Source organism: Nothoprocta perdicaria, unplaced genomic scaffold (genome assembly GCF_003342845.1).
Source record: "Nothoprocta perdicaria isolate Ctin4 unplaced genomic scaffold, notPer1 scaffold_67, whole genome shotgun sequence".
In the NCBI taxonomy this organism is placed as follows: Eukaryota; Metazoa; Chordata; class Aves; order Tinamiformes; family Tinamidae; genus Nothoprocta; species Nothoprocta perdicaria.
The window spans coordinates 2,770,645-2,780,963 of NW_020455943.1; the positions used below are offsets into that span (position 1 = coordinate 2,770,645).

The 10,319-nt window shown below is 40.7% G+C and overlaps 1 protein-coding gene across 3 annotated transcripts; it reads left to right on the forward strand.

Annotated features, from left to right (window-relative positions):
• The first annotated feature begins 2,010 nt into the window (after window positions 1–2,010).
• ZCRB1 (zinc finger CCHC-type and RNA binding motif containing 1) lies at window positions 2,011–9,307 on the forward strand. 3 transcript variants are annotated; one of them, XM_026050274.1, is made up of 8 exons: window positions 2,011–2,087; window positions 3,225–3,312; window positions 3,490–3,518; window positions 5,906–6,017; window positions 6,105–6,212; window positions 7,145–7,254; window positions 7,355–7,430; window positions 8,769–9,307. In XM_026050274.1, exons 2-8 carry the CDS (start codon window positions 3,229–3,231, stop codon window positions 8,898–8,900), a joined length of 651 nt encoding a protein of 216 aa, XP_025906059.1. In that variant the 5' UTR covers window positions 2,011–2,087; window positions 3,225–3,228; the 3' UTR covers window positions 8,901–9,307. The 3 variants fall into 3 exon arrangements, with proteins under 3 accessions (XP_025906059.1, XP_025906058.1, XP_025906060.1); XM_026050273.1 differs by lacking the exon at window positions 2,011–2,087 and having other exon boundaries at window positions 3,201–3,312; XM_026050275.1 differs by lacking the exons at window positions 2,011–2,087; window positions 3,225–3,312 and adding an exon at window positions 3,331–3,375.
• The last annotated feature ends 1,012 nt before the right edge of the window (window positions 9,308–10,319 follow it).

Genomic DNA, 10,319 nt, shown 5'->3' on the forward strand with positions numbered 1-10,319 from the left:
GCTGCCGGCCGCCGCGGCCCGGAGCAGCCCCGCGGGGCACGCGCGCAGTCAGCGCCCGGGCTGCCCGGCCCAGAGGGCTGCGCTGCCCCTGCCCTGCCCGTTGTCGCCTTCACTGACCTGGGCCCTCCCTGGTTCGTGCTCACGGGGTGCGGGCGCCCCTGCAGACGTGAACCCGACAGCCCATCCTTGTTCCCCGTGCAGGACAAGGGGGCCTGGGCGAGCGCCCCGGCCTAGGGAGCGAGGCGAGCAGCCCTCCTGTTACCCCCATGTCAGGTGGGACAGACCCGTTAAATACAAGAAACCTCAGTTATGAGATGATCCCATCCTAAAACTGTGTGGAAACTGTTAATGGGGAGTGATTAATATTGCTGCTTGGCTGGTCCTTTGATGGGAGTCATGCTCAGCCCGTTGAGACGTTGTGCTGACTTCCAGTTGATGCTTTAAAGTCCAATACTTTGAAGTTGAGGGAATCCACATAAAAGCATTCTGTATAAAACAGAGATCTTTCAGATTTGTTGGGGGGCTTTAGTGGGCCACAGAAACCAAGCTTTTCCTGGCTCAGGTGAGTCTCCTGCAGCAAGGAGAAGGCTCAAGGGGGAGGCTGATTGCCTTTGGTTGGCCTGTGAAGTGAAATCCTGGGGAGGAGAGAGACTGCGGATCAAGGAGGAAGAATGTGATGAAAATATTAAACTTGGACAGATTTGTGAAGTTAGAAAGTTCTTAAAGAAAAAGACTTTGGAGCCTTGTAATAGAAGAGCCCGTCTTCTAGACAGTTCATTAAAGTGGGGATCAGCATTTTTTTCCCCAAAGTTGGAAAAAAATCAGGACAAAAACTGTGAAGCTGGTACAGCAAAGTTAGCAGCCATGCAGTGGAGATGATGTCTGTGACTTTGTATCCTTGGTGCTGTGTACCTCTTGGCTGTAGTGGCCTTTTTTTCCTTTTTCATAAAAAGGATGAATTATGGCAGAGTTGGAATGGAGTTGTATGGTGTTCTGTTAAGGTTTTTGAGGATGGAGGTGAAACCTGGCCATCTTACTGTGAAAAAGGCTTACAGCTACTTTGCTTTTGTTTTATTAAGATTGGATCTATCTAGTGAGTTGGATAGAAAAGCAAAATGACCAACCCCCTGGTATAATCCTGATCAGCATAAACTGCCAAGAATATTTAGGCAGTGAGCGTAGTGACTATGTTTCACTTGTATTTTTCTGAGGGCCTAGTGCTAAAGCTCCGCCATAGCTGTCCGGAGGCCCCAATCTGGGGCGGAATTCCTTCCTGTTGAGGGTTTGTTGGGAGCGGCAGCCACATTGCTCACGCTCCCTGGGTTTTCCACCTGCTGGAAGGGTTGATCTTCCCGCAGTGCTTCCCTCCTTCCTGGAGGCAGCCTGAGGTGCCCCGTGCTCCCGAGCGCCTCCCCATCAGCACAGGATCTGCCCAGGATCTGCCTGGTGCCCCGCTGCAAGATGCCAAAGCTCCTGGTGCCTTTTAGGCAGAGAAAACTGCCATCTGTGGCTGTGCGAGGGCCACCTCTGCTGCCACCTCCTCTGTTGCTGCAGCAAACGGGCCTTGGCAACGTGCCCTAATGCAGCACCCGGGTGGTGCTCGCCAGCTCTGCTGCTTTGCACTGCACGGCCTCACGTGGGGTGATCCAGATGTGTGGCAGGTTGCCAAGTCTGTTTTGTTGCCTTCATCCAAGACACTAATGCTGACCAGCAAGGAGCTCAGGGCTGCGAATCCAGTGTGTGTAACGCCATGTACCACGTGTGGCTTTGGTTGCAGATTTTCATTTTGTTCTCCTTTGCTTAACCTTTTATGTTGTCATTTCTACTCATGTGAGAAAACAGTCTCTGGAGATGGGAAGACTCCAATTCAGTTATTTAGAAACTGCCACTTGAACTGGATGCAGTGAACGTGCCAGAAAAAAGAAGCAGAAAGCTTGGATAATCGTTGTTCCTAGGAATGTCATGTCTTCAGGTGGCTGAATCATGATAACATAGCCACAGATGGATTAGTTATTTTACAGCACTTAAGCCTTGTGCTCGGTTGACTTCACGGTCTGAAAAGTCCCCTAGCCCATCTGTGCTGAAAGGTATTAATTTCTAGTGCTCGAGTTTCTTTCATCATTGTTCTCTGCTGGTGTTTTTAATATGAATTGGTCTTGCTGTAGAACTGGTTTGGCCTTCAGTAAGGACGTAGTTAGGAATCACGTGTGCTGAAAGCTGGAATAAGGCTGCCGGAGAAGCAAAAATTAATTGGATTGCACAGGGAGGGAACTCTGTGCTCCTTGGCATGTCCCTTTATAAGGGCAGTGCATTATTTTGATACTGCGTTTTACTTGTTTAGCTGTTGGACCAAGCCATGGCTATAGAATGGCTCAGAGGAAAGAAATGCTTAGCACAGATTTCTATGGGGAAAGAATCCAGACCCAAGGAAAAACAGAGTGCTCCCTTTTAGTTCATTACCCAGTGTTATCTTGTCTGCATGCAGTTGCAACACAATGCTTAAAATTTGAATTCATTTATTATTTCTAGGCATATCCTTGGCTACTTATTCTCAGAGCTTAAAGGTGTTTACAAAAGAAAATGGCTTCAGGATTTCCCTGATTCCTGCTCACAGAATTGGCCTTTCAGAAGCAGGAGCCGCTCTAGGGGAGCTGTTTCCATAAGCAGCTCAGCAGACTGGCAGCTCCAGAGCAGTGGGGAAGCAGGAGCAATAGGCACAAGACTGAGAAAATACTGGTTAGCAGCACTTTTGAGCCAGGCAGGATCCCTCAGGAATTAGGACTCTTGCTTTAAAGAAGGAATTTTATTTTATTTTATTTTATTTTATTTTATTTTATTTTATTTTATTTTATTTTATTTTATTTTATTTTATTTTATTTTATTTTATTTTATTTTNTTATTTTATTTTATTTTATTTTATTTTATTTTATTTTATTTTATTTTATTTTATTTTATTTTATTTTATTTTATTTTATTTTATTTTATTTTATTCAAAATCAGTTGTGATTTATTCTGTGTTGAATGCAGCTTGGCTGTTGCATAAAGAATCAGATTGTGCAGGTACTTGAACAAAAGCCGCTACTTTTTTATATATTGCCCAGAATATTTAATAAGTGGAAGACTGCATGTTTCTTTCTTCAGCCCAACTTGTGCTTGCTGCTCGGGTCACCCGGCTCTTTGTTGGCTGCAGGTCATTAACTCTTCTCTTTCTCTCCTTTCGTCAGGAAAATGAGCGGCGGGCTGGCGCCCAGCAAAAGCACCGTGTACGTGTCCAACCTGCCCTTTGCTCTGACCAACAACGATCTGTACAGGGTGAGCAGTCCGTGTTGAGAAGTTACTCTGTTCATATTGAAATTGATAATGACTAGTTCAAGTGTAAGTGCAAGATTAATACATGCTTATTATTTATGAAGCATGTCTTGATACATTTATTACCAAGGAAATGCCATAATCTCTGGTTAAAATTGACTGTTTTGTTCTTTATTTCAGATATTTTCAAAATATGGGAAAGTTGTCAAGTAAGTGCCCTCATTATGGCCTGCTATTTTTGAAGCTATGATTTTAAATATTTAATGTCTTTGCTCCCCTTGACTGTCTTGTGCTTTTTATAATTTGTGTGAGATGTGAAATCTAATAAAGGGCAGTTCATTTTTTAATAAAGTAAAAAATTTCATGTCTGGGAGCTCTCACAGGTACATGCATAATGTGGAAATATTGCAGTTGGAGGCAAGTCCTGTTTTGCTAACCACTAGTCCCGAGCAGATACAATGTTGTATACTTGTGTCTCTTGTCTGCAAGGATAGTTGAAACAATATTTTTCTTTAGGTAAATAAGTAAGCTTCCATAGTTGCACACTGTGCTCCTTTACAACCATAGTTGTAGATAATAATACTGCAATAATTTGTGAGACAGGGAGCTAAATTCAGAGTTACTGTCTTCAGCAGTGTATTTCAGGTGACAAAAGAGCACAAAATGTCACTCAAGCAACAAAACAGCTTTTGAAAAACATGTTTTTTAAAGCAGCTTTGAGAGGACAACCCTTATGTGGGACTCTGGCAGATGTGCAGTGACAATGAACCGAGCTGCGACAGTCGTCTTCTTTTCAGAATGGGACTGTGTGACCTCTTCTAGTCTCTTTTTGAGCTACTGGTTTAGAAAAATGCTGAGCCAAATGTTGTAATACTGTTAGTGCTTCGTAGGTCCTGACCTATTAGACCTGTTTCCATAAACTTGTCCCTTCTGACCTCCCGGTTTTCCAGAGTCTAGGTGTGGAGCCGTTGTGAGGGGCCACTGTCCTGTTCTTTTGGCTTGTGAAGTTGCTCGGAAGGAGGAGCAGAACAGTATGAAATGCTGATTAGGATGTGTTGTTTACTTGAAAGGTGTCACAGCAGGGTGCTCTCTCCCTCTCTTTTCTGTATTTACTAGTTTATGGTTCCTGATGTTCTCCTTGCCTTTTTTTCCAACTGCCATAGGGAATGGAAGTGGTGATTTAAAGTGCCCATGCAGAATAAATCCTTTTGTGTGTCTGTGTGAATACAGCTTTGAACTCACACTCTAACTGCAGAGTTATAATTGTTGTACTCTCCCCTTGTATTATTTTGCAAATATTACTTGTTCCTAATTTTTTCCTGACTTTACATCTCATCGTTGCCAAAAGTAAAACTGAATGCAAAAAGTCATGACAATATCTGACAATATTACCATGAATAATTTTGTGTCCCTAGCAAACCTTTATCTATGTTTGCCACTTTGCAAGCTGCTGTGACTCTGAACGGTGCAGATAATGTGGAATTGAACTAGTGGGTTAACTTCAGTGTGAAAGTTGATCCTGATTTTCTTTCTAGCAGACAGCTTGATATGTGTAAAGTCTTTGGTGAGGGATTTTGAAACACTTCCCCAAAAGCTCTGTGATGATGGTGTCTAGGCCAGCTTTGACTTGGGCTTCTCCGAGTTGTGACTTGGGTCAACAAAATCACACCGACTTGTTACCAAACTGCTTATCCCAATGTGTGCTGGTTTTGTTAAGATTTTTGGCTATCTTCTTAAACTTATTAGGGCTCCAAGAAGTTGCTAACTTCTTACAGGCTCCTGACGCTTGTTTCTTTCCATTGCTGTGCTGTTAACAGGAGCACTAAATACCAGAACTTTTAACAGTTTCATGTTAAGAGTTCCATTGGAATTCTTGGGAGGGCAAGAATTCTTTGCAATATAGCAAAAGAATTAATAGAATTGTTCTAAAGTCAGTCATTGACACTTCAATTCGGCGTTCACTCCTTGTGAGCCCATCCTTGTGAAAGAGGCTCTGATTTTAAAATGCATCTGTTACCTATGCAGACCACCTGCTTTTTTGTGGGAGCAAAAGAAGTCTTATTTCTTGCCTAATTGGGTTGTGTTATGGTTGAACTTCTTTTGGCTTGTAGTGGACTTGGAGAGGACACAGAGCTTGTTTTCTTCTTTTTAACGTATACTTTTATTTTTTCTTACATGAAGGCTACAATCCTGTAGCTTATGTGCCTTTTTGCACATAGTGCTTTCTTAAGACTAAATTTGACAAAAGATTGAAACAGGTGAAATTGGGTTGCTCTTTCCCTGATCATCATTCCTTTTTTTTTCTATTGATCCTTGCGGAACAATTCCCTGTGCTGAACTTGGCTCTTTGTACCCAAACACAGAATTCTCAGCTTGGGTACAGTTCAGTACACCTCATCTTTCAGTAGCTGTAACAATGACCAAGTTTACTCCCGAATCTTAATTCTGCTTCCAATATGTGTAGTTGACTCCAGCTACCTTATCTGCATGTCTAAAGAGTATATTTTTATATGACTATAAAATATAACTAAAATAAAACTAAGGAAAAATCTCTCTGAAAGGATTTTAGCATATCAGTAATGTGGTTGTGTTTCAGAGTTACTATTATGAAAGACAAAGACACCAGGAAGAGCAAAGGAGTTGCCTTTATTTTGTTTTTGGATAAGGAATCCGCACAAAACTGTTCTCGAGCACTCAATAACAAACAGGTAAGTTGGAGAAAGTTATTATGGCAAAAGGGCTGGATTTAGAGCCCCCAAATATTTACTTATCTCTTTTTCCCCAACTTGCTGTAGTTATTTGGAAGAGTAATAAAGGCAAGTATTGCCATCGATAATGGAAGAGCAGCAGAATTCATTCGCCGGCGAAACTACTTCGATAAGTCTAAATGTTATGAATGTGGGGTGAGTAAAATCAAAAATGATTGATTTTTGTAGAGAATTCCATTCCAAAGATGGAAATATTTCCATCTTTGCTTTCTAGTTGTTTTTTCCTTCTGTTTGACCGTTGCTAACATTGCATATGGTGGGCACTTCTTGCTCCTAGTATTGTCAGCTCTTGTAACAGTGAGATCTAGAAGGATAGTAGCAGTTGCTGATTTAATGTGGAATTTTGGGTGAGGAGAAGATAAATGCTTGTGACAGTTGTATAAAGTGTTGGTGAATAGGCAGAGCTGCCTATTACCAATATAATGCTGTGTGAGAAGGAAAGCCTTTCATCTTCGCTTCAGATTGTCTGCTTTTGCTGTCTCTTAGGATGTTTTTGACATGGTTGGGGCTAAAATAAATGTGAGAAACAACGGATTTTGCACAGAATAGTCTTTTTGTTGTTGTTATAAGCCATTCCTCTTTTATCTTGAATATAATACCTTGAACACTTGAGATTTAGATAATTTAACACCAAACGGAAACTTGAATTCTATAAATCTCTAAATGTTTTTGAGAGCAGAAATGTTGACTGTCATACCTAAAACTGCTAAGGCTGCGTTTTACATCTGATCTTGAACATAAACTGCATTCTAGTGTGTTCAACACAATAAAATCTGCTTTGTTTATAATGTGTTCTGAATTTGAGGCTAAAGATGCATATCACCACCAACCTCTTAGTTTCCATGGCAAATTTCTAAATACGATTTTGCCTTCTGTGTACTAATACATTGGTACATCGTCCAGTGGGTAATTCCATTTATCTTACTAATTGCCTCATATTTTTCACTATAAATTGTATTTTGTTGCCTTTGTTTGTTATGTTAACTTTCTTCCTGATTTATTTCAACATATAATTTTTGATAATGGTTTCTTGTAACCAGTATTTCTTTTCCTTCTCTCTTTCCAAGGAAGCTGGGCACTTAAGTTATGCTTGTCCTAAAAATATGCTAGGAGAGCGAGAGCCACCAAAGAAAAAAGAAAAGAAGAAGAAAAAGAAAGTGGTTGAACCAGAAGAAATGTATGTATATTTATTTACATGCTGCTCCTACTTTTAGCCAGCCTTTTTGCATACTGACTGCTTGACATAGAGGTTTACATGTTTTTCTCTTTATATGAAGTGAGGAGGAAGAAGAAAGTGAAGAAGAAGGTGAAGACCCTGCACTAGATAGCCTCAGCCAGGCCATAGCTGTTCAGGTACAAAACTGGAGCATTGTATATTTATTTATAAGCACAATTAAACTTCCTCTTGTACTTGCCTTTCAAAAGCAGCCTTACAGACTATAAGAGGCACCTTTAAGACTCTCCATTGTGTAGCTGTCTGAGCGCTGTGCCTGACAGCAGTTGTAGAGTGCAATTTGTTTCTTCATGTTGCAGGCATGTTGAGGCTTTTTGTACTGTTTCACTTTTGCTATCTGTGCTTTCAAACTGAAGTTTTTCATCCTTTCCTTCAAGCTCTTTCACTGCTTAGTTCCCTGTCATATCTGCTGCAACGCTCCATTAGGTTTTTGGTCTGCAGATCCCCTTTTACCCTAGTAACTGAGCATCCAGAAAAGCAATCATGTCTAAACGAACAGGTACGTCCTTTGCCCTTGCTCACTGAAGAAAAACGTTGAACACCTGTTTTTGGAGCATTTCCTTTAGCAAACACAATCCATCACTGTCTTCTCTAGAACCTTTTCCTCAGGACATGTTTAATGCAGCTTTAGTTGTATTGCTAGGCTGACAGCTGTATCATCACTGACACTTTTCTGCATCTGCACAGATTTTTACCTCACTGCACAAACCAAGCCTGAATTGAGGTTCAAATTTCATGGCTCCCCAGTCCTCAGCTGTTCCTTTGCCCTTTTTAAAAAGTTCAGAGTTATTAAGGTCACCTTATCCTTAATGTAACTGTGTCAAGGTGAGAAAAGACTCTTACGTGATTTAGTCTGAAAAAATGTTGCAAGTATGTAAAATTACCCAACTGAAAATACTCCACCATTGGAAATTAAGTGGTAAATAAGCCAGGAAATACTTCAGTTTCTTTCATCATCCTAAGTTTTCAATTGGGAAGTCATGTGTCCAAGTAAAAAATGTGAAAATTAATCAGTTGAAAGTTAAATTAGATTTTTCTACTGCTGAGGATGTGGATTAATGACTGCCAAAGGCAAGAGAGAAGTTAGTAGGACTAAGTGCTTCAATAATGCCAGTTTGTAATGCAACATAAGGGTGGCTTCAGACCTCAACTAACCTAAAATTTGGAAAGCTTACTGTGCGTATATAGGTCCTCCCTTTGAAAAGTGAAGGGTACTGCCTGCAGCCTGCGTTTGGTTTAGAGGACATTTTTACAATTTGTAAGGGAAAATGACTTTCAGAAAGGCTATCAGTGCGTTCATCAGTTAGTCTGTCCAGAAATGAAGGGAAAGCCTTGGAATTCTTCTGAAATAACTCAGTACATTCTGATAATTATAGTCTGTAATGCATCTTAATGTTTCTTACTGCTTTCAAGTACTATACTTGATAGACTAAATGCTTTCAAATCTTCCACTATAGCAAGCCAAAATTGAGGAAGAGGAACAAAGATGGACACAGACCGCAGGAGAACTGTCGATTTCAGATGATTCAAAACGTCCACGGATTAAGAAAAGCACTTATTTCAGTGATGAGGAAGAACTCAGTGATTGAAATAGTGCTGTTTTATATAGCTGTATGTATATAATGTACATTTTGTAAAGGGATACATGGTTATCTGTAATATGGATTTGTCTTGGTGTTGAAGGCATTTAATAAAAAAAACCTGTAGGGAGCCTTCTGTCCTCCCTGCAACACCATTTTTTTAGTTCCCAACACTGTCTTTGATCTCTCGCAACTTCTGCCAGCAAGGCAGCTGCTGAAGACAATGATGTGTTTCTAAATTAAATCCAGAGGAACATCTGGGAGAAGACCCCATGCAGTTAGTGTCTACAGCAGAAACTTGGGGGTGAAATCTTTTTAATTAGGGGAGCTAAGAGGAGTTCCTCTTAGGATTACTGTTAACTTTGCTCCTCTGCCTAGGGCTGATTTATTTTTCAGTCTCTGTCATTGTGCTAGTCTTTTAATTGTTTTTGCAATTATATAATAAAATACTGTCTTGTAAGCTTGTTCTGTGAAATCACTTTAAACTAAGCAGTACAGCTACCCATTTTCCAAGAAGTGTTAAGGTGTTGTTTTTTCAGTCCTATGCACAGTTTTAGTAACCTGCACTAGTCTAAATATAGGTCTAATAGGAGAGGCAAGTTAAAGGTGAAGTGGTGACTAGCTTCATCTTAAAACCTTCATACTTTAGATGGAAATATCAGATCTCCAGTCTGATACTTCCTTTCTCCCAACATGATGAAGCACTTTTTCTCCTGACTAGTATTTTGGTGCCCAACATGGTCATTATGGCTCTGCGCTGTTTTTAAAGGTATGTGTATCTAACATTGGTCTCAAAATCATATCTGCTTTTTAGGCTTTATCTGCTGACAAAACCTGAGGGTCCGATAAGGTTCCCTGAGTGCATGTAAACCAGCTCCTGTGCATCCTGTGTATGCTTGGACCTGTTGTGGTCTCCAAATGAAGCGTGTTGGCACCTGTCTTACACCTAAAGCTGTTCAGACCTTTTAAACAGGGTCTACAAGCCTAAATATCTGTAAGATCCTAGTCACACGTTCTGCTGCAAGCTCAGTACAAAGCACTGCAGCAGTTCCTGCTCCTAGAAGTACAGGTGAGTGGTCCTGGTGATAACCTTTTCACAGGGGCCGTTTTGCTGAAAGTCAAGCCTTTCATTTTTAGGAGGCACAGTATAAAACTCACTGAAGCTTTTGCGTTTGGCAAAAGAGACCAGCTGGCCTCTGTTTCTATTTTCAGCTCTTCCTGTTGCTTATCAAGACTTGGTTTTCTTCCAGATCTACAAAATGTAAATCTGGATGTACCATTACACGTTTCTAGCTAATGCAAATTTACACTTAAATATATAACTGCATGACTGTTGATATACGACTGTATGACTGTTTCGGCAACAGCCCTTACCTTCCAGTAAGCTTATACAAAGTAGTCTGTTTTAAAAGGTCATTCTTGGGTCTT

Coding starts and splice junctions, on each gene's coding strand:
- ZCRB1 (XM_026050274.1), top strand. CDS start 3,229: ATGAGCGGCGGGCTGGCGCCCAGCAAAAGCACCGTGTACGTGTCCAAC. Junction 3,313..3,489: donor CCAACAACGATCTGTACAGG/GTGAGCAGTCCG, acceptor TCTTTATTTCAG/ATATTTTCAAAATATGGGAA. Junction 3,519..5,905: donor AAATATGGGAAAGTTGTCAA/GTAAGTGCCCTC, acceptor GTTGTGTTTCAG/AGTTACTATTATGAAAGACA.